General features: G+C 43.0%; 1 protein-coding gene across 1 annotated transcript; it reads left to right on the forward strand.

The window, feature by feature from the left end:
* Nucleotides 1–1969: 1969 nt before the first annotated feature.
* Nucleotides 1970–5975, forward strand: sox19b (SRY-box transcription factor 19b). Its single transcript, XM_083937374.1, has 2 exons — nt 1970–2910; nt 5455–5975. Exons 1-2 carry the CDS (start codon nt 2252–2254, stop codon nt 5714–5716), a joined length of 921 nt encoding a protein of 306 aa, XP_083793500.1. The 5' UTR covers nt 1970–2251; the 3' UTR covers nt 5717–5975.
* The last annotated feature ends 12235 nt before the right edge of the window (nt 5976–18210 follow it).

The following is an 18210-nucleotide window of genomic DNA, read 5'->3' on the forward strand; positions in this document are numbered from 1 at the left end:
TCAATACCCGTGTATAGGGACATGTCTTCAGCACAGTCCTCTGAAAAGAGGGTCAGGCTTCTCAAAAGCGTGGCTTTAAAGAAGACACAACAAGCATTTCATGTGCGGTTAGCTGGACAAATAATAACCCTGTGGTTTTTGATCTAGTCGGACTAGTTTTCTCTGTCAATTATATGGAGATTATGTTAATAAAAGCAGTTGTAATGCATTTTCTAAATAATGAAGGCAGTAAAGTTCTGACACGTGTAATAGAAAATTGGGAGAAACTCTTGTCAATGAATAAAAGGTATACCATCAACATTATGAACGAAAGATTCAGGCCTATGACCTGCAGAGGAACAAACCCCCCTGAGTATATCATCAGCTTTCATCTACAACAGTGGGGATCTTTTGGATTTCCACTCAGGCAAAGTGGGAAAGGCTCCTATAGTCCAGACCTGTGTGGGCCCCAAAAGCTGCAGATTTATGTGGCGTAAAGGGAACCAGTGTTAAAAGTTTATATCTTTGAACTGTTTGGTTTCTGCACCTCTAGGCCAAAATATCACGTAGCTGCCATTTGTAGCCTGCAATCCCCACTGTACCTAAACCCAACGGGACACGCTGCAGAACGGGAGGAAGTGGAGGTCAACAGGGGGTTAATCTGCCCTCAGTATAAAGACATTTGTACATGTTTGTGGTGGTCATTACATTAGATACAGGATGTTTTTGCCCCATCAAGATAACTTTTTTGTTACCTTCAAAAAGCCCACAGAAGCCCACAAACAACACTGATTGTATCTGTGTGCTTCCTATGCACAATTTGCAACAAAAGGGAAAGACTTTGAAAAGGCGTGGGTTTTATTCACAGACTTCTATAAAAAGGATTTTTGTGTGGTCTACAATGTGATTGTATTCATATAATAAGTTATATTCAATGATATTTGACTTTTGATATATTATGTATTGTATTTTTTCAAATGTAAATGTATTTTTTAGAACTTTATAACTTGGTGTGTGTATGTTTGTGTGTGTGCGCGCGTGTGTGTGTGTATGTAAGAGACAGATATATATATATATTTTTGGAATGTACACTTTAATATTTTTATCTTAACTTATCTGTGTGTGTCTGTGTGTGTGTGTATGTAAGAGAAAGATATATATATATTTTTTGCAATGTACACTTTAATATATTTATCTTAACTTATCTGTGTGTGTGTGTGTGTGTGTGTGTGTGTGTGTGTGTGTGTGTGTGTGTGTGTGTGTGTGTGTGTGTGTGTGTGTGTGTGTGTGTGTGTGTACATATTCTTAAGAGAAAAATCACAACCTATTCTCTCTAGATTTAGACTGAGCCTATTTTCATATTCATATTTCATATTTGACTAACATGTTGCACAGCTCGGTTTTTACATTTTTGTTTTGTTTTCTTCTCACTTGCTTTGGAAACGTAAACGTCTGTTTCCCAGGCCAATGAAGCTCCTTTGAATGGAAATGAATTGAGAGAGGGAGAGGGAGGGAAAGTGTGTGTGTGTTTGCGCGCGTGAGTGTGTGTATGTGCTTGTGTGTGCGCGCGCATGTGCGTGTTTGTGTGTATATATGTGTGTGCGTGTGTATATATGTGTGTGTGCGTGTATGTACGTGTGTGTGTGTGTGTGTGTGTGTGTGTGTGTGTGTGTGTGTGTGTGTGTGTGTGTGTGTGTGTGTGTGTGTGCACTCTCGGTCACGTCGGTGATCATAATGAATATTAAGACAGCCTGCTTGTCTCTGGAATGCCTCCCCTCTCTCCACCACCGTCATCAACAAGTGTCTCGCGCACCCTCGGAGTCTTTTCACTTGCAAATGTGTGCGCGCACACACACCGACGCTCCCGGCGCTCCCATTGGTCCGCACCCGGCAGCCCGCACGAGAACAGGGGAACTTTTGGAGTGAACGGGCACATGAGCTCAGTGTGTGAGTTGGCCGTCTGACAACAAGTGGTTTTCCTCCCGAGAACTGTCCCACAGCCCCGAGGAGAGGCAGCTGCTCACTTTCTAGCCCTCCACTGTGTCTCCGTACCAAAGTGATGCCTGACACAGCCGCGCGCATCATCTAACGCTAAACACTGGTCGCGGTGCGTCGTGAGTAATTAGTTGATTCGCATCACCCGGTGCTCCAGGCTCAATCTGCAGGGCGAACCCGGCCGCAAGTCGCCAGGTGGACGGCGACAAAAGGCTGCTGCGCGCTCGGCGTTTTCGACTCTCCCGTAACTCTTGGTAACTTCACTGAACCGTCCAACATGTACAGCATGATGGAACACGAGCTGAAGCCCACCGGCCAGCCGCCCTCTCATCAGACCTCCCAGGGAATGTCACCGGTCACCGGCAACATGACCGGGAGCATGGGGGGCAACGGCAACTCTCACCCGAGCTCCAAAACGGCGTGCGCGCCCGGAGTCGACCCCATGGATAAAGTCAAGCGGCCCATGAACGCCTTCATGGTGTGGTCCAGGGGACAGAGGCGCAAGATGGCTCAAGAAAACCCCAAAATGCACAACTCTGAGATCAGCAAGCGGCTGGGAGCGGAGTGGAAACTCCTGACCGACGCCGAGAAGCGGCCTTTCATCGACGAGGCCAAGCGCCTCCGGGCGGTCCACATGAAGGAGTACCCCGACTACAAGTACAAGCCACGCCGCAAGACCAAGCCCCTGCTGAAGAAGGACGCTCAGGTGGGCAAGTACCCGCTGTCAGCAGGCAACCTGCTGGCGGCAGCGCAAGGCCAAGGTGGTAGTCCGAGGATGGACAGCTACGGCTGGGGCCCCACCGGGGGGTACGCCGGCATGCAGGGCGAGGCGCTCGGCTACACGCAGCAGCTCCACCGGTACGACCTGTCAGCTCTCCAGTACCCGCCCGCGATGACGGCAGCACAGACGTACATGAACGGAGGCAACTCCTACAGGTGAGTGGTGTGTGTGTGTGTGTGTGTGTTTGGGCCTATAATTAAAGTTTGCGTAATAACTTTTTAATGATGCCACCTGCTGGAGGATGGCCAGGGGAAACAATCAAAGAGCGGCCCAAAGTAGAACTCTGAGTCAACTGTGATTTTCCCCTCGTATCTGGAAGGATTTCATAACCTTCCACTTTTGTTTGAAAATCAAAGTGCATGGTAATAAGATGACATAAGTTCCTCCTGTTCAACAGAGAGCCCCCCGCTGTATAGATCCACCTTTTATAAAAAAAAAAAAGTAAAAGCATGCTCAAAGTTTATCATCAAATTGTGGAAGTATTTAACAGGAAAGAAAATCAGATTCTCATGTGACCTGATGATGGCTTCCAAAAAAAAGATGGATAAAATGGCGTGGACGCCCCCCCCCCCCCCCCCTCACTGGAGGCCAAAGCGCATGCGCAGAGAATCCAGGTGCTGATGCCAATCAACGCAGCACTTTGAATGACTTTTATTCTTAGTGGCTCCACACAGATGCAGCTCTCCGGTCACTACTTCCTGTTTACACTGGTACCCCCTCCACACGGTCACACAGCATTTGTCAGTTTTTATCACGAGTTTGAGGATTATTGGTCAGGAACTTAGAAGAAATGGTAACACGTGCAGTTTTATAACCAATAAATATGAGTTTGGATTAATCTGAAATCCAAAATAAAGGAAGCGAGCGCGTGTGACTTAAGACGGCACATAAAAGTGAGGCTCTAATCAGGTGGAAATGTTGAGATGGAGTCCATTGAGTGGCTGAGGAACTGTGCCTGCGCTGGAACAACAGGCCTCAGTCTGGGGCCCACTTGTTATGCGTGTGACGCTCTGCTCTGGGCTGGGTCCTGCCTGGAATGTTGATCAGGATGACTTGACGGTAGGAAGGGCCGCTCTGTGTGTGGTCCTCTACCCACAATCCCCTATTCCTGCTCAACCATTGTCCCAGTTACACTTCTGGGTCTTTGCCTCCTGCCTTAGCCCCCCCCCCCCCCCCCCCCCCCCCCAAAAAAAAGTACAAAGACTGAACACTTTGACGAATGTTGTGGCGTGAGGACGGATGAGATTTAGTCCGGTATCTGCTCGTGTTTGACCGATACCTGGGCTGCGGCGTGAACGTGTCAGACCACTTTGTTCTCCAGCAGGTGAATCTTCTTTAAAGCCTCCCTGGAACATGTTTGGATGCGTGTTATCAGCTACTTGTCCCGTCCTGTCCGCAATCACACCAACAGACAATATGTTCAAAAAAGATTTTCAAGCAAAGGACAAGATTGGTCAGGACCATGTGATGCTCAGAAATCTTGTGTTTTTCTGAGGTCGTGTGGAAAAAAACACACAGATCTGTGAGAAAATTGCAAATATTAAATCCACTTATTTTACTTATTTAATAAAAAGTGCCATTAAATGTTGATTGTAATATAAAATTAGAGCCAGTTGGCTTTATTAGATGGCCCATGGTGTAAAATAAGTCACCACTCTCTCAACACTCAGGTTCTTTTTTCAGACAGTTGGAATAAAGTGGGAGGTTGTCTCTACAGGGACGTTTGAGTGCACTCTTCCCCCTCAGTCATTTTTCAAATATGAAGTCCTGTCCTCCCTCCTGTTTGCTACATGCACAACATCCGTTTCCCTTTTCACCCCCACATATGAGGACGTACCTGTCACACCTGTGGTCAGGAGAGCCGCTCTAATGGTGTATTTTAGTTAAGCTGTGATGACGACAGGTTGCCTGACCGGTCGCTTGATTTAACAAATGTACTTGTTGACCCTGAAGGATCTTCTTAAGATATATAAAATGTTTTTACGAAGCAAATGAACCCCGGTGATGTATCAACAGAGCAATGACGTAACAGCGATCAACAGGCCTCAGTGCAGGTGTTTTGAATCCCCCGGTCTCACCGGCCCACAGTTTGTGTTGTGCATTAAGTAGCACACAATGTGAACTGAATGACGTACAAAGGACTCGACATGGCACTGAAGTAGATCCAACATTTGAAAGGGACAGAAGGTCCTGCTTCAAGTAAGATGTGTTGAGATGAGCGTGGTCTGTGCCCTTCAGAAACCATTACACTGCAGAAGACGCAGGTCCATGTGTTTTGTTTCTAGAGAGTTAATTAGTCTTAATATTGCTCATCTTGGGAGACGGATGTCGTCTTAGGAGCTAAATATTTTGTCTGTTAAAGGAAGAAATTGAGAAAATCCAGTGTGGGGAAGTTGGGAATAAATTAGAAATGAGTTTTGATTTGTTGCCTTTTTGGAGTGTGTGCGGTCAGCACCGTGCAGACGGAGACGGTGTGCAGCTGACTCTTTATCCCACTGCACACGACACTTTCTCTTCCTATAAAAGCACAGGACAGCAGCTGTATGGTGCTTGACTCAAGTCCAACAGGAAACATTTCTTCGTCTCAAATAAATCAAAAGTTGAGGATGTGTAACCAGTGCACGTCTGGTCAGAAGTGTATTCATTTCTATTGTGAACTCTCGGATGGCGTCTGACTTGTCTCGTCTTCTCCTCCACAGCCCCATGTCATACGGCAGCAGCCCCCAGCAGCCCAGCCCCGTCACCATGTCCATGGTGAAAGCGGAACCGGTGTCCCACTCGCCTCCCACGGGGACGCCAAACCACCACCGCGGCCCTTTGCAGGGTGACCTCAGGGACATGATCAGCATGTACATCCCCGGACCGGGAGGGGACGCCGGGGATCCCACGGCAGCACAGAGGGGCTACACCAGCGTCCAGCAGCACTACCTCACCGGAACCGTCCCACTCACACACATCTAGGACTGGAAGTGGGAGTGACGGGGAGGCGGCGGGGGTGATCCGAGCGGGAGGACCGGAAATGCTCACGATGCACAGCTGGCTGGAGAGGAGATGGAGTCGGGTGTGGGGGCGTTGACACTGGCGAATCAGAGAGACGTGAAGGAAAAACACTTTTTTTTTTTTCTTCTTCCTGCATTCAGTAGACCACCAGTTCCAGAAGACACAGGCGCAAACTGCCTTTTTTCTTCTCATTCACTGAAAAGCTGTTTTCTACCTCTTGGGTGCCACATGAACGCCACAAACAGCCGCCACCACCACCACATGTTCAGAGCAGGGGCTCCTCCCTGCCCTCCACCCTCCAGCAGACTTCCCACGAAGGACTGCAAGGGAAGACAGCTGTTTATTGTGTACATAAAAGGGAATGTTTGTCTTTTTTTTCTGTCTTCTTGTCTTTTTATATTTTTAGAACTGATCCATAATAAGTCAAAAGACTCCTTTTTTTTAATACCACTCTAAACACAGGCACTCACGACAGTTCACCAAACCCCAGTTGGTGCAGGGGGACTACTGGGCCAGATAGCGGGTTTAGTCTTCCACTGTTTGACCACGGAGGCCAGTCCGCGCCGCCGACAACCACAGCACAAGACAAATGACCCGGAAACCTGGTCGGTGGGTCACAATCTCTCAGCTGGTGACGGACGAATCACCCGAGCTGTTGTCCTGACACGTATGTGGAGCCGATGGGGATGACGGGAAGGAAATGCACAATAAGAATGCCAGAGCTTTTTTCTTCTTCTTCTTTAAAAATGAACTCTTTGTGCCTTGGCTTCGGTTCAGTGTTTTAATTTTATTTTTTTAACTGATGAAATCTTGTCGGATGACATGGGGAAACACCTGTTGGACAATCAGCACTGCATCCACAGGAAACGAGCAGAACACACTGGACACTAGAACCAGCCCGGTTCTACGTTCCGGGTAACACTGGATTTTGCTTCCCGTACGAGTTTTATTCGCTATAATTAGTTTTAGATTTGATCTTTTGATGTAAATGTTGAGATGCGTTGTTCCGGCAGCATCCACTGTCACTTTGCTCTAGGCAAGAGTTATGTTTTATTGTTTTTAGGCTTTTCAGTAAGTGAATGAAATTGAATATGAAATGCTGCATTTCAGTTTGTTTTATTCCAAATAGCAGATTAAGACGGTCAAGTTACAGCTTCCAAGACCACTGGATTGACAAGAGGCCTTCCAGACATGTTTTATCTTTTAATGACCTGTCAATTGTTTGTGTTTTTACTACCAGTAAAGAGAATGTATCCAAGTTCACATTAAATGTCCAGCAATCCTTTGTCAGCTAACTTTACCCGTGGGTATTCTATCATTCTCTAAGTGCTTTTAACCCTGGTTCTCTGTCTGTCTTCTGTCTAGCCTGCTGTCTGGTTACTAGTGCTGCTATGGACCTAAAGGGAACTTTTTATTTTCAACCTACACAAACTGTGAATATTGAATGTGGTAGATTATTCAGACAGTTAACTTTGAAGCATTCCATTACTAACTCGTCACGCACTGGAAACAGATGCCTTACTTATTTTTGAAAAAGGGAGAGCAGTTCTATAAAAGTAATGCGCGAATGTTTACATTGTTACCCAAGTGTTTAACTTTTCTACTGACTTGTATCTCTATTTTTAGAATGAATTGTCTTGTGTGTAAATGCTGCCATATACTAGAGTTACTGTGTGTAGCATTTGTGTAAATAATGTATACATTTTCAGGCTCTTATACTAAGAGTCTCAATTCCTTTTTTTGATTAAAAAAAATCTTTGTTATGGCATTCATGACAATATTAATAAAAAGTACAAATCCTTTTTCATCAATGATGTCACTTTAACTGTTTGTGTACTTTTAGTTCAAGAGCATTCAACAAGATGAACCTAATTCACACATTCAAGGGTCACTTTATCAGATACACATGCACACATGAATGCATTCCTAACAGCTTATACTAAAACTCACAAGGTACTTAGTTTCTCTGCAGCTTTCACGTGTTTTCATCAGCTGATGGAGCATCACTATATAAATAATGTTCAGTTGATGTCTTAATTAAACTTTATTCTACTGCTCATAATACTGCAATATAGTGAGAGGTGTTTCCTCCATTGATGTACATATGAGACACAATATTACAACTCAATATACAGTACATAGAGAACACAGTCCAGCCAATAAACAACTCAACCCTCAATAATAAACAGTTGAAACATGAGTGTCAACCCAAACCGAACATTATCATTTTTGTAAAACCTACAATTAATGAGCTGTAGTGTTGCATTGCATTACATTTCAAGTAAGTGGCCACTGAGTGAAAGTCCATGGCACATAGTGATATAGTGCTTTATTATAGTAGTATTCCTATTGCATTCATTTCCATATATAAAACTAGCAAACCTTTAACACTAATTTTGAAATCCTCACAGTGGTTATCAAACCCTTAAAATGGGAATATTGGTGTGGTATACAGGCTGCAGACTTGGCGTTTCATTACAATACACTTTTATATCTCTCATAAATGAATGACAGCAGGAAAACTACATTTAAAATATATTTTCAAATCTGTTTTCAATTCTAAAACCCTTCAGAATGATGGAATAATCAAAGTGGGCCTGAAGAACAGGCTTTCTGGTGTATCCTTTTATATTTCTCACCATAGGCTACACACTGAGGCGAATAGTGATCATATACCATGAATGCATATTTTCCCTGATATTATTCCTCAGAGTAAGCATCTCATTGAGTGTATTCTCATGATTAGGTAGCCGTGTCCTTTGTCAGGAGTCGGGGCCGGGAGCCTGGCCTAACCCTGTGTCCCAGGTGAACTGGAAAAGCTGGTTATCTGCGTGTCACCAGATGACTTTGGTTGTTTCTCAGCTGTTGCTTCAAACGTGACCTCATCCATCCGAAACATTACGGAAAATAAGAATGGCACGCCAGCAATCAAAACCGACCTCTCTCCACTTTCACAGCGGAGCCGCCAGCGCCGGGGCCGCTCGGGAGAGGAGCGCGGACAAAAGTGCGCATTAGCGGGGGGAACACGGGAGCGCTGCCGGGGTGGGAAGCTGGGATAGGGGGGGGGGGGCGGGGGGTGCAGTCTATAGTGCCTGGAATGATTTAAAGCTCGATTATTTACTTTCTTATCTTTACCCTCTTTTAAAATTCACTTTCCCTGCTCCCCTCCTCCTCCCTTTCACTCCCCTCCCTCCCCCCCACGTCTCTCCACAGAGAAAGCGGGTGGATGGCCCGTTCGTAATTGGCCGTGTCGGAGGCGCATTGTCCGAGGCTTTTCAGGCCGCAGGTGCATATAGTAAAGCCGGAGTCTCCGCTCCTCCCCCGGGCGTCTTTGTTCCCTCTCCCCGCTTCCCCCCACCCCCCCGCCGAGCAGAAAATTAGGGCTGCTTTTGGGGGCTTCGTCCTCTGGCTTAACCCTTTCACCGACCGCCGCCTTTCTCATGGAAATGGGAGAGAACCCCGCACCGGCTAATCGGTCACTGAGGGGAGGGGAGAGGGGGGAGAGGAGGGGGAGAAAAGATGAGGGCACCAGGATCAACCGGAGGAGGAGGAGGAGGAGAACGGAGAACAGATGCAAGGGGGGGTCGGGGGAAACCAGTAGCTTCTCAAACTATATCTGCATGGGATTAAAGTTCACAGGTGATGGGGATGTGGTGCTTTGCAGTTTATGAAGTAGTTTAATTAGGAAACTTGTGGTTAAGTGGGATTTCTAGTGATTCAAACTATAGCAAAATAAAAGTTTATTATAGTTTATTTATAGCCTACTATGCTTCCCTGGACCCCCAGAACCCCCTCCAGACTCTCTCAAGGATCCATTGAACCTCAATAAGAACCTTTGGACTCATGGAACCACACAGACATAAAGGGCTCTTCAAAAAGTTATTCTTTGAACTGAAAAATATCAACATAAAACAAACTCTTTGATTAGAAAAGAAAAATCTGAGCTGATTCTGATTCTCAAGCATTCTTAAATAATATTGAGCATGGGCATTATGGGGAATATGTAGCAGGCGCCTTTTTAACCGATTTTGGTGTTTTTAAATACAGGTTGGATTTGGCAAAGTACCAGAGCTGCATTTCTGTAACTAGCGGAAGTTAGAGCGTATATGTGGGTTGTTTTGGCTGTGTTCCATGGGCGGGGAGGGGATGGGGTAGGGAGAGGAGTGGGTGGAGAAGGGGGTGGAGGGAGTGTCAATGGAGGGATTTTCTGGTCCAATACATCCCATCACTTAGCAACAAGCAGTGAGGCTTCAACAAGTGGTTGCCATGGATCTGCCGAGAGTGACTTAAAAGTCTCCACAAAGAGCTGTGGTCAGGGTGTGTGTTTGTGTGTGTGTGTGAGAGTGTGTGTGTGTGTGAGAGAGAGAGAGAGAGTGAGTGAGTGAGAGTGAGTGTATGCCTGAGAATCAGGTGGTGGTTACCAATGGGGTGTTTTAAAAGTGCCGGTCGGCATTAACTGTGGTGACACACAATCTTGTCATAACCTCCATGTTTCTGCAGCGGTGGGATTTGAATCCCAGTTCCTCTCCTGCAAAGTTAATTTATGCTCACTCACTGGCAGGTCAAGCTCTCATTCACTGGCTGCTGTTGTCTCTTTCTTCAATGGACATTCCAACAAGTAAGAGGAGGAATTAGGAATTATATCAACACAAAAAGACAGGAATGAGTTTGGCAACACTGCTCCAGGAAACCACCACTTCAAAAGCAGTCATGGAAACGCTGCCTAATGTATCGTACCTGCTGCATTCCTGCAGGAGCCCAAACACAACTCTTATCTGCATGCATAGCAGGGCAAACACCACCACGTATTTACACACACGTGCACATAGACATGTAAACACATGAACAGGAGGCCGAAGAGGTTTGGAGGTTGTAAAAAATTCTACTAAAAACCCTCGTTAGACGCCCATGTAGAGCTGTACTCACACTCTACACTCTACTCTAGCATGCAGGCTACCTTCATGGTCCTCACACGAACTCCTGCCCTCACCCTAGGGTCTTACTGATCAAACCCATTCTTCCTACAAAACACAGTTATTCGGGGCTGAACAAATGCAAGAGCTCTTAAATGCTCTTATGCAAGCGCTAAGACAATCTGCAAAGATACACAAGCATCCTCTTATGGTTGACCACTTTAATAAACACATTATAGTGTGTTTTAAACCCAGTGTTACATATTTTGTCCTAAATGGAAGCTTAAAGGGAAGTGTTAACCAAAAAGGAAAAAAGACAAGTCTGTAAAAACAATAGCAGGCGCCCATATGAACAATTAAAGAGGTTTGGCTTGCTGTCATATTCAAAAATTATCCATCCTTAAGTTCACATGGAGTTAAAATTATAATATGTTATATTTCTGCCTTAAAAAGCAACTGGACCATTGACTGTACTCTGCCGTATCTGTCATAAAAACGGGGAAACGTCAGGATTGACAGCTGCGATCTACTCACCATTCGTCGAACAGGTGCAATGGTGGGACATTGGCCTGTGACATAAACTTTGTTGAGTTTTGTCTTTCCACTAATGTTCACACCAGAAAAAAAGTCATTTTAACTCTCTCATGTATCCATCAGCGTTGTGGGTGTCTCCAGAAGCTTCATCAATTGACTAATTATCCAGTTTTATGAAACATTTGACAAGACACTTTAGAATTTGGTATTTTTTTAACTCTACACTTGGACCTGATGAAAGATCTAAGTCATCGGATGTTTGGATTTAAAGTCATCAGAGAAACAAGCTGAGCAAACATTAGCGTCAGCTCGGCTCTTAGCCCCTCTTTGTCCGCTGCAGAAACACAAATTTAATGTGGAACTGCTTTATTCAGTGTTTTAGTGTACGTTCATACGATCGAAAACAACTTTTTTTCACCGGCGTTCTTTAAAAGTTTTCCGTCTATACGACCTCAACTCAAGAAATATCTGCGTCCACACGAAACCAGTTTAAGCGACTCCAAAAGCTGTAGTACACATGCCAGGTCTGGATGTGGTGCTGTAACTGCCACAGAAATACACCAACAACAGAGAAGAAGAGACGGGAGACGCTGTGGAGAATACAAACACGGGAGACTTCCCAAATCCTCCTCCATCCTAGAGACAAATGTATCCCTGTTTTTGGTCTGAGTGGAGACTTTTGTGCTGTTTTGGACTCTGATGCACCGATCACTCTGCAGTTAGTGTCCTCAACGAGCAGAGGGTGCTGCTGGGAGCCCCTTCACTGTCCCATAGCACTCACAGAGGGGCACTGCCTCACTACTTTTTGCAACCTTCTTGGCAACTTTATTTATTTATAAAAAGCTACTAGCGACCAATTAAGCGTCTTATTCAGAGCGTCAGGGAAAAGGGAGAAATATCTGGTTAATATATCTAATTCATTCCCATGCATGCGGCTCAGAGTCCAGTTCAGTAAACAGTCTATGGGTCCGTCTCTCTCCTCTCTTGCAGCAGCACTATTGTTGTTGTTATGTGACGCTGCGGGGTTAGAGGTCGGAGGTGGGGCGATGACGGCATCGTTCAACAAAGTATTTGGTTCTGCCGTCCAGACCACAACGCCACAGGTGTGTTTTCAGATCTTCCCACTCTGGGACACGGTTTCATAAGATACCGTTTTCAGGCTCCGATAACGCCGGCTGCGATAATAAAGTTGTGCGGTTACAGGAAAACACGTGTGTGGACGGGCCCTTACACAGGTTTAATCACCTGGTCAGTTTGTTTTGGAGACGAGGAGATCTCTGCATATAATTTGGCTCCTGGTAAAAAGCGGTGAACACTAAAGGAATGCTAACCAGGAGAAGCTAAATGTAAAATGATGGAAATGGTGTGAAGACAACAACTCCCATGATCCCACGCTACTTGCTACCAAAACAGTGTCTTTTGTTATTGTTTTGACTGAGAGAACTCTGGTAGCAGAAGATTACATATTGTACGTTTTGGATTCAGCAGTATGAGTTAGACAAATAAAGTGGATATCTTTCAAAGTTACTAATTCTTCAGTGACCTATAAAATTCCCTCTTTTTGTTACTATCTTTCCCTTACGCCGCACCTCAAACACAGCAAAGGGAAACACAAAGAGTGTTAGCCATTATATGATGGCTATTTTGTATGTCACTACACTGAGATCCACTGGAAAGCAGAGCCAAATCCATTGTGTGTCCAAACATACTTGGCTAATAAAGCTGATTTTTCATTCTGATTCCATCTCAATCATAAACCCACGCCCTAAAACTTCCCCTGAAGTGAAAAGTGGTCAAAATGCCCTCAGACCTGAAGGCTTTTCCCCTCGCCCTGTCTTTGTGAGAACGTGGCCTTCCTGGATTACACTCAAAAACAAGCCCGCCCTCCTCCACAGGTGGTTTTGTCTGCTGGCACGCAGGTGTATAGGTGGGCGTCTGCCGTTTTGGCAGGGTGCCATTTCAATTGTAATGAACGTCACCCTGAACACGAGATCCTCTGCATTTTTGAGCGTGCAGCTGGTGGCATGCAATACCTGGGTGGGACTGAGAGGGCACGCACACGCACAGAGCGAGGCTGACTGGTGCTAAAGGTACGATAAGGATCAATGTTTTGTCTGAACACAGCAGGAGTCATATCCTCCATTAGACGAGGGAGGGAATGTGCCGACAACAATGTTCTACTAAAAGTATATATTTCAGTTACCTTCAACCACAGACCTACTATTTTTCAGACTTAAAAAACATGTTAAGAGTAATCAACGGGTTAGAAAAGATAACAAAGTGTGGGGTTGTAGGATTCAAAGCGGAACCACTCTTCAGAAATGGGAGTTTCCTCACATCAGTCTCTGAATCAGACAGACCACCATGATGGCCAGCAGGGCTGTCAGCAGATACAGGCCTTCTGCTGCTAATAGAGGGAAGTGTTTGCTAAGCCATGAAAGACTGACTGACAGGTAACTCTAATGAGGTGTGTGTGTGTGTGTGTGTGTGTGCGTGCATGTGTGTGTGTGTGTGCAGAGGGTGTGGAGAGGCACACCCTGAGGTAAAGAGAAGGTGGATATGTTAGAGGAGTGCCTGGGTAAAGGATCGCTAAAGCTTCTGCTTTCTGTGTTTGTGTACCTAAAGATTTAAACAAATCGCCCATAATTCATGTGACTACATGTGTTTGCTACATTCATGGGAATCCTCAGAGAGTGAGAACGATTATAGGAAGGGCTTGATTAAGTACAAAGATGTTGCCTGTGGTCTAACAAATGTACAACATTGTTAGACCAGCTGTGTGGAACTTGACTGCAGTTAGTGGTTGAAAGAGTTACAAAGTACATTTACTCAAGTACTGCACTTATTTTTTGAGGTACTTTTACTTTCCATGAATATTTGTAGAGTTCAGAGGGAAACATTGTACACTAGGCTAGATTTATCTTACAGCTGTTACTAGTTGAGCTACCTCTCACTTTAAGTTTTGACATAAAAAATATATACGTAAGATACAAGATCGATTAAATATTAAACTTATAGTTCCTAACCTTTTGGCTTGTAATGCTACAAAAAAAAGGATTGTCTAGCTCAGTGATTCCCAATGAGGGGTAACAAGGGATCTGCTATCGACTATTGCCAGGGGGTTCTTAGAAAGATTGTGGAACAACTCAACTAGTTAGCCTGTATCAGCTGTGACACCTGAACACATGCCACAGTTATGTAAGAATACATGAAAAGTATAGTTAGCAAGCTAGCATAGAAGTTTAAACACATAGCTTTATAGGGATACATGGTAGCCTACAGAAACAATGCTAAAAGTAGCCTATACATAGTTCAAATGATTAGCTTAAAGTAATGAATTATGGTTGAAATAGTTTAGTTAGGCCTCATGCAAAAACAGTTTAAATAGTTAGCTTAGGTAATGGATTAACAGTTGAAATAGTTAGCTAAAGTTATGGAAAAGATTCGCGATTCAAGATTCAAGAAGCTTTTTTTATCCTGAGGGAAATGATTGTGCAACAGTTTCAATACAAAGATGGGAAAGGATCAGAGTAACAATAAGCTAACATAAATCAAATCAAAATAAAACTAACGTAAAATAAATCAAACAATTAACTAGATGTGACAGAGTGCAACGGACATTGTGGTTAAACCTAGGTATATACAATACACAACAATACGCACCGTGCAGTTTAGTATAAACAGTTGAAATAAAGCAAGTGATAAAGAGTTGAAATAGTTTGCTAAAAGTAACGGATAAACAGTAGAAATAGTAAGCTAAAGTAATGGATAAACAGTTGAAATAGTTAGCTAAAGTAATGGATAAATAGTTGGAATAATAAGCTAAAGTAATGGATAAACAGTTGAAATAGTAAGCTAAAGTAATGGATAAACAGTTGAAATAATAAGCTAAAGTAATGGATAAATAGTTGAAATAGTTAGCTAAAGTAATGTATAAATAGTTGAAATAGTTAGCTAAAGTAATGGATAAATAGTTAAAAAATTAAGCTAAAGTAATGGATAAATAGTTGAAATAGTTAGCTAAAGTAATGTATAAATAGTTGAAATAGTAAGCTAAAGTAATGTATAAATAGTTGAAATAGTTAGCTAAAGTAATGGATAACTAGTTGAAATAGTTAGCTAAAGTAATGGATAACTAGTTGAAATAGTTAGCTAAAGTAATGGATAAATAGTTGGAATAATAAGCTAAAGTAATGGATAAATAGTTGAAATAGTTAGCTAAAGTAATGGATAACTAGTTGAAATAGTAAGCTAAAGTAATGGATAAATAGTTGGAATAATAAGCTAAAGTAATGGATAAATAGTTGAAATAGTTAGCTAAAGTAATGGATAACTAGTTGAAATAGTTAGCTAAAGTAATGGATAAATAGTTGGAATAATAAGCTAAAGTAATGGATAAATAGTTGGAATAATAAGCTAAAGTAATGGATAACTAGTTGAAATAGTTAGCTAAAGTAATGGATAACTAGTTGAAATAGTTAGCTAAAGTAATGGATAAATAGTTGGAATAATAAGCTAAAGTAATGGATAAACAGTTGAAATAGTTAGCTAAAGTAATGGATAAATAGTTGGAATAATAAGCTAAAGTAATGGATAACTAGTAGAAATAGTAAGCTAAAGTAATGGATAAACAGTTGAAATAGTTAGCTAAAGTAATGGATAAATAGTTGGAATAATAAGCTAAAGTAATGGATAAATAGTTGAAATAGTTAGCTAAAGTAATGGATAAATAGTTGAAATAGTAAGCTAAAGTAATGGATAAATAGTTGAAATAGTTAGCTAAAGTAATGGATAAATAGTTGAAATAGTTAGCTAAAGTAGTAGTTATTAGTAGTAATAGTTAGAAAAGTAACAAGGTATATGGGAAATGTGGTCCCTAATTAAAGAAAGTATTGTGTAATATAGAGACATATAATAAAAATCTAATGTAGTATAGACTAGGACAATAGTAGTACAATGTGCTGTTATCAGTATTGGCCATTCTGTATCGTGCATGGAGATGTTATTTTCAGCACAGCAGCATTTCTAGATGCTCTGATAAACAGATGTTTACTACACTCCTCATGAACCTCAGTGATGAAGCCTTATGAGCACATGAAAGGAGTGTCGGCACACTTCATCTCCATCAGTGTTTCCATTCGCTCTCCATCCCCTTAGCGTGGATTTTGCAGATAGTCTGAGATGGGAAATGCTTGTTGATGACTGTGATATGAACAGCCCGCACATGAATGAGATTACTGGTGCGATAAAGATTTAAAGGCACATGATGTGCTGTCTCTCAAGACAAACAGCTTCACTTATTTTATCAGGTATTTAAAAATCATAGATGTGTCGAACGTCTGACACAAGCCTTAACCTTAAATTGTTTCTAAACTTTAAAGAGTTTGACAGAAGGGAAACTTTTCCCTGTGATTAATTATGTTCGCCGGTCTCCGTCCTTGTGCAATAAAGTAAGAGCTGTGTTCCATTCTGTTTGGTTTACCACACTCCACTGGTTTGGTTCCATTGCATTTCTAGTTTCAGCAGTTTCATACAAATATTCAGCAACTTGATATTAGTCTTCTATTTCAGGCACATATACCATGAAGGGAGAATGTTTTCTACAGTTCAACCAAAGGGTTTGTTGGTACTGCTGCTAGATACAAGTAGCTACTTGCAGGGCCATTTCTGCCCGTTCTGGTTCTCTCGGCCAGAGATTCACTGGTGCCCGTAGGCTGTTTATGTTTAAATCATTGCATTATATTTTTGTGTATTCATTCATTCATCTTCAACCACTTGTCCCTGTCGGGGTCGCGGGGGGCTGGAGCCGATCCCAGCTGACATCGGGCGTGAGGCAGGGTACACCCTGGACAGGACGCCATAGAGACAAACAGAGACAGACAACCATTCACACCTAAGGGCAATTTTATATTTTTTTTGTCATCAAAAAACCTAACACCTGCATGTTTTTGGATGGTGGGAGGAAGCTGGAGAGCCCGGTGAGAACCCACGCAGACACGGGGAGAACATGCAAACTCCACACAGAAAGGCCCCCAGTCGGGATGTGAACCTGGAACCTTCTTGCTATGAGGCGACAGTGCTAACCACTACACCACCTATATTTTTGTGTAGCTCAATATTATTCAATATAAGACAACCTCTAATTTGTGTCATTAACACAACTGTCAATTTGCATCTTTATTTTTTGTTTTTTTTAATGGCGCACAAGTGGCCATGTTAGCTGTTATAACATGTTAACATCTGGATTCATACAGGATGTTTTCATTGAATTTTCGTATGTATACCTGATTCACTTTCATTTAAATGTAAGCCACGTATTTATTGTTATAGAAATAACGTTTAAATAAGGGGACGTAGTAGAAGAGCGTTCAAATCTGCATAGCGCTGAGGGAGGGTTGTGGATGGGTCCCAAAACATAGGACTGTCACCGGGAGACACGTGTTCATGTCCTTGAAGTGCCACAACCTGTTTTCTAATCCTAACAAAGTTGTTTTGGTTCCTTAATGTAACTATCAATCTTTGTTGCCTAATCTTAAAGTGTAACTATGGCATAAAATCATCCCAGGGTCTTTTTCTGCAAATAAATTCATCAAATAAGCCATCGAGACAATTTTTTCCGTGTAACAGCTATTAACAGAGATATTCTGGGGAGTCGCTAACAGCTGGATGTGGCTAACACAGACGGCAAACCACTAATACTGCTTAAAATAACAGCAAACCTCTGCAGCAGCATGAGAAGAGTCCCTACACATTAAACAAAGCACCAACAACGTAGATAGTGAACCCAGAGTTTATTAAAAGAGTGTTTTCAAGACTTACCTACTGGCCCCTGTACCAGCTCCTCTCATAGTAAAGTCCATTCAAGTGGATTACCAAAGTCAATCCCAAAGGAAGGAGCCCATTGGTGCTTTGTTTTCTGTGTAGGGACTCTTCTCATGCTGCTGCAGAGGTTTGCTGTTATTTTGAGCAGTAGTAGTGGTTAAAAAAGACGTACTGCCCCAAGCTAAT

This window comes from Echiichthys vipera (genome assembly GCF_963691815.1).
Source record: "Echiichthys vipera genome assembly, chromosome: 22".
Lineage (NCBI taxonomy): Eukaryota > Metazoa > Chordata > Actinopteri > Perciformes > Trachinidae > Echiichthys > Echiichthys vipera.

Bases quoted from the DNA above. Each gene is read 5' to 3' on its own strand.
- sox19b (XM_083937374.1), top strand. From the start codon at position 2,252: ATGTACAGCATGATGGAACACGAGCTGAAGCCCACCGGCCAGCCGCCC. The intron at 2,911-5,454 runs GTGAGTGGTGTG...TCTCCTCCACAG, and splicing joins AACGGAGGCAACTCCTACAG to CCCCATGTCATACGGCAGCA.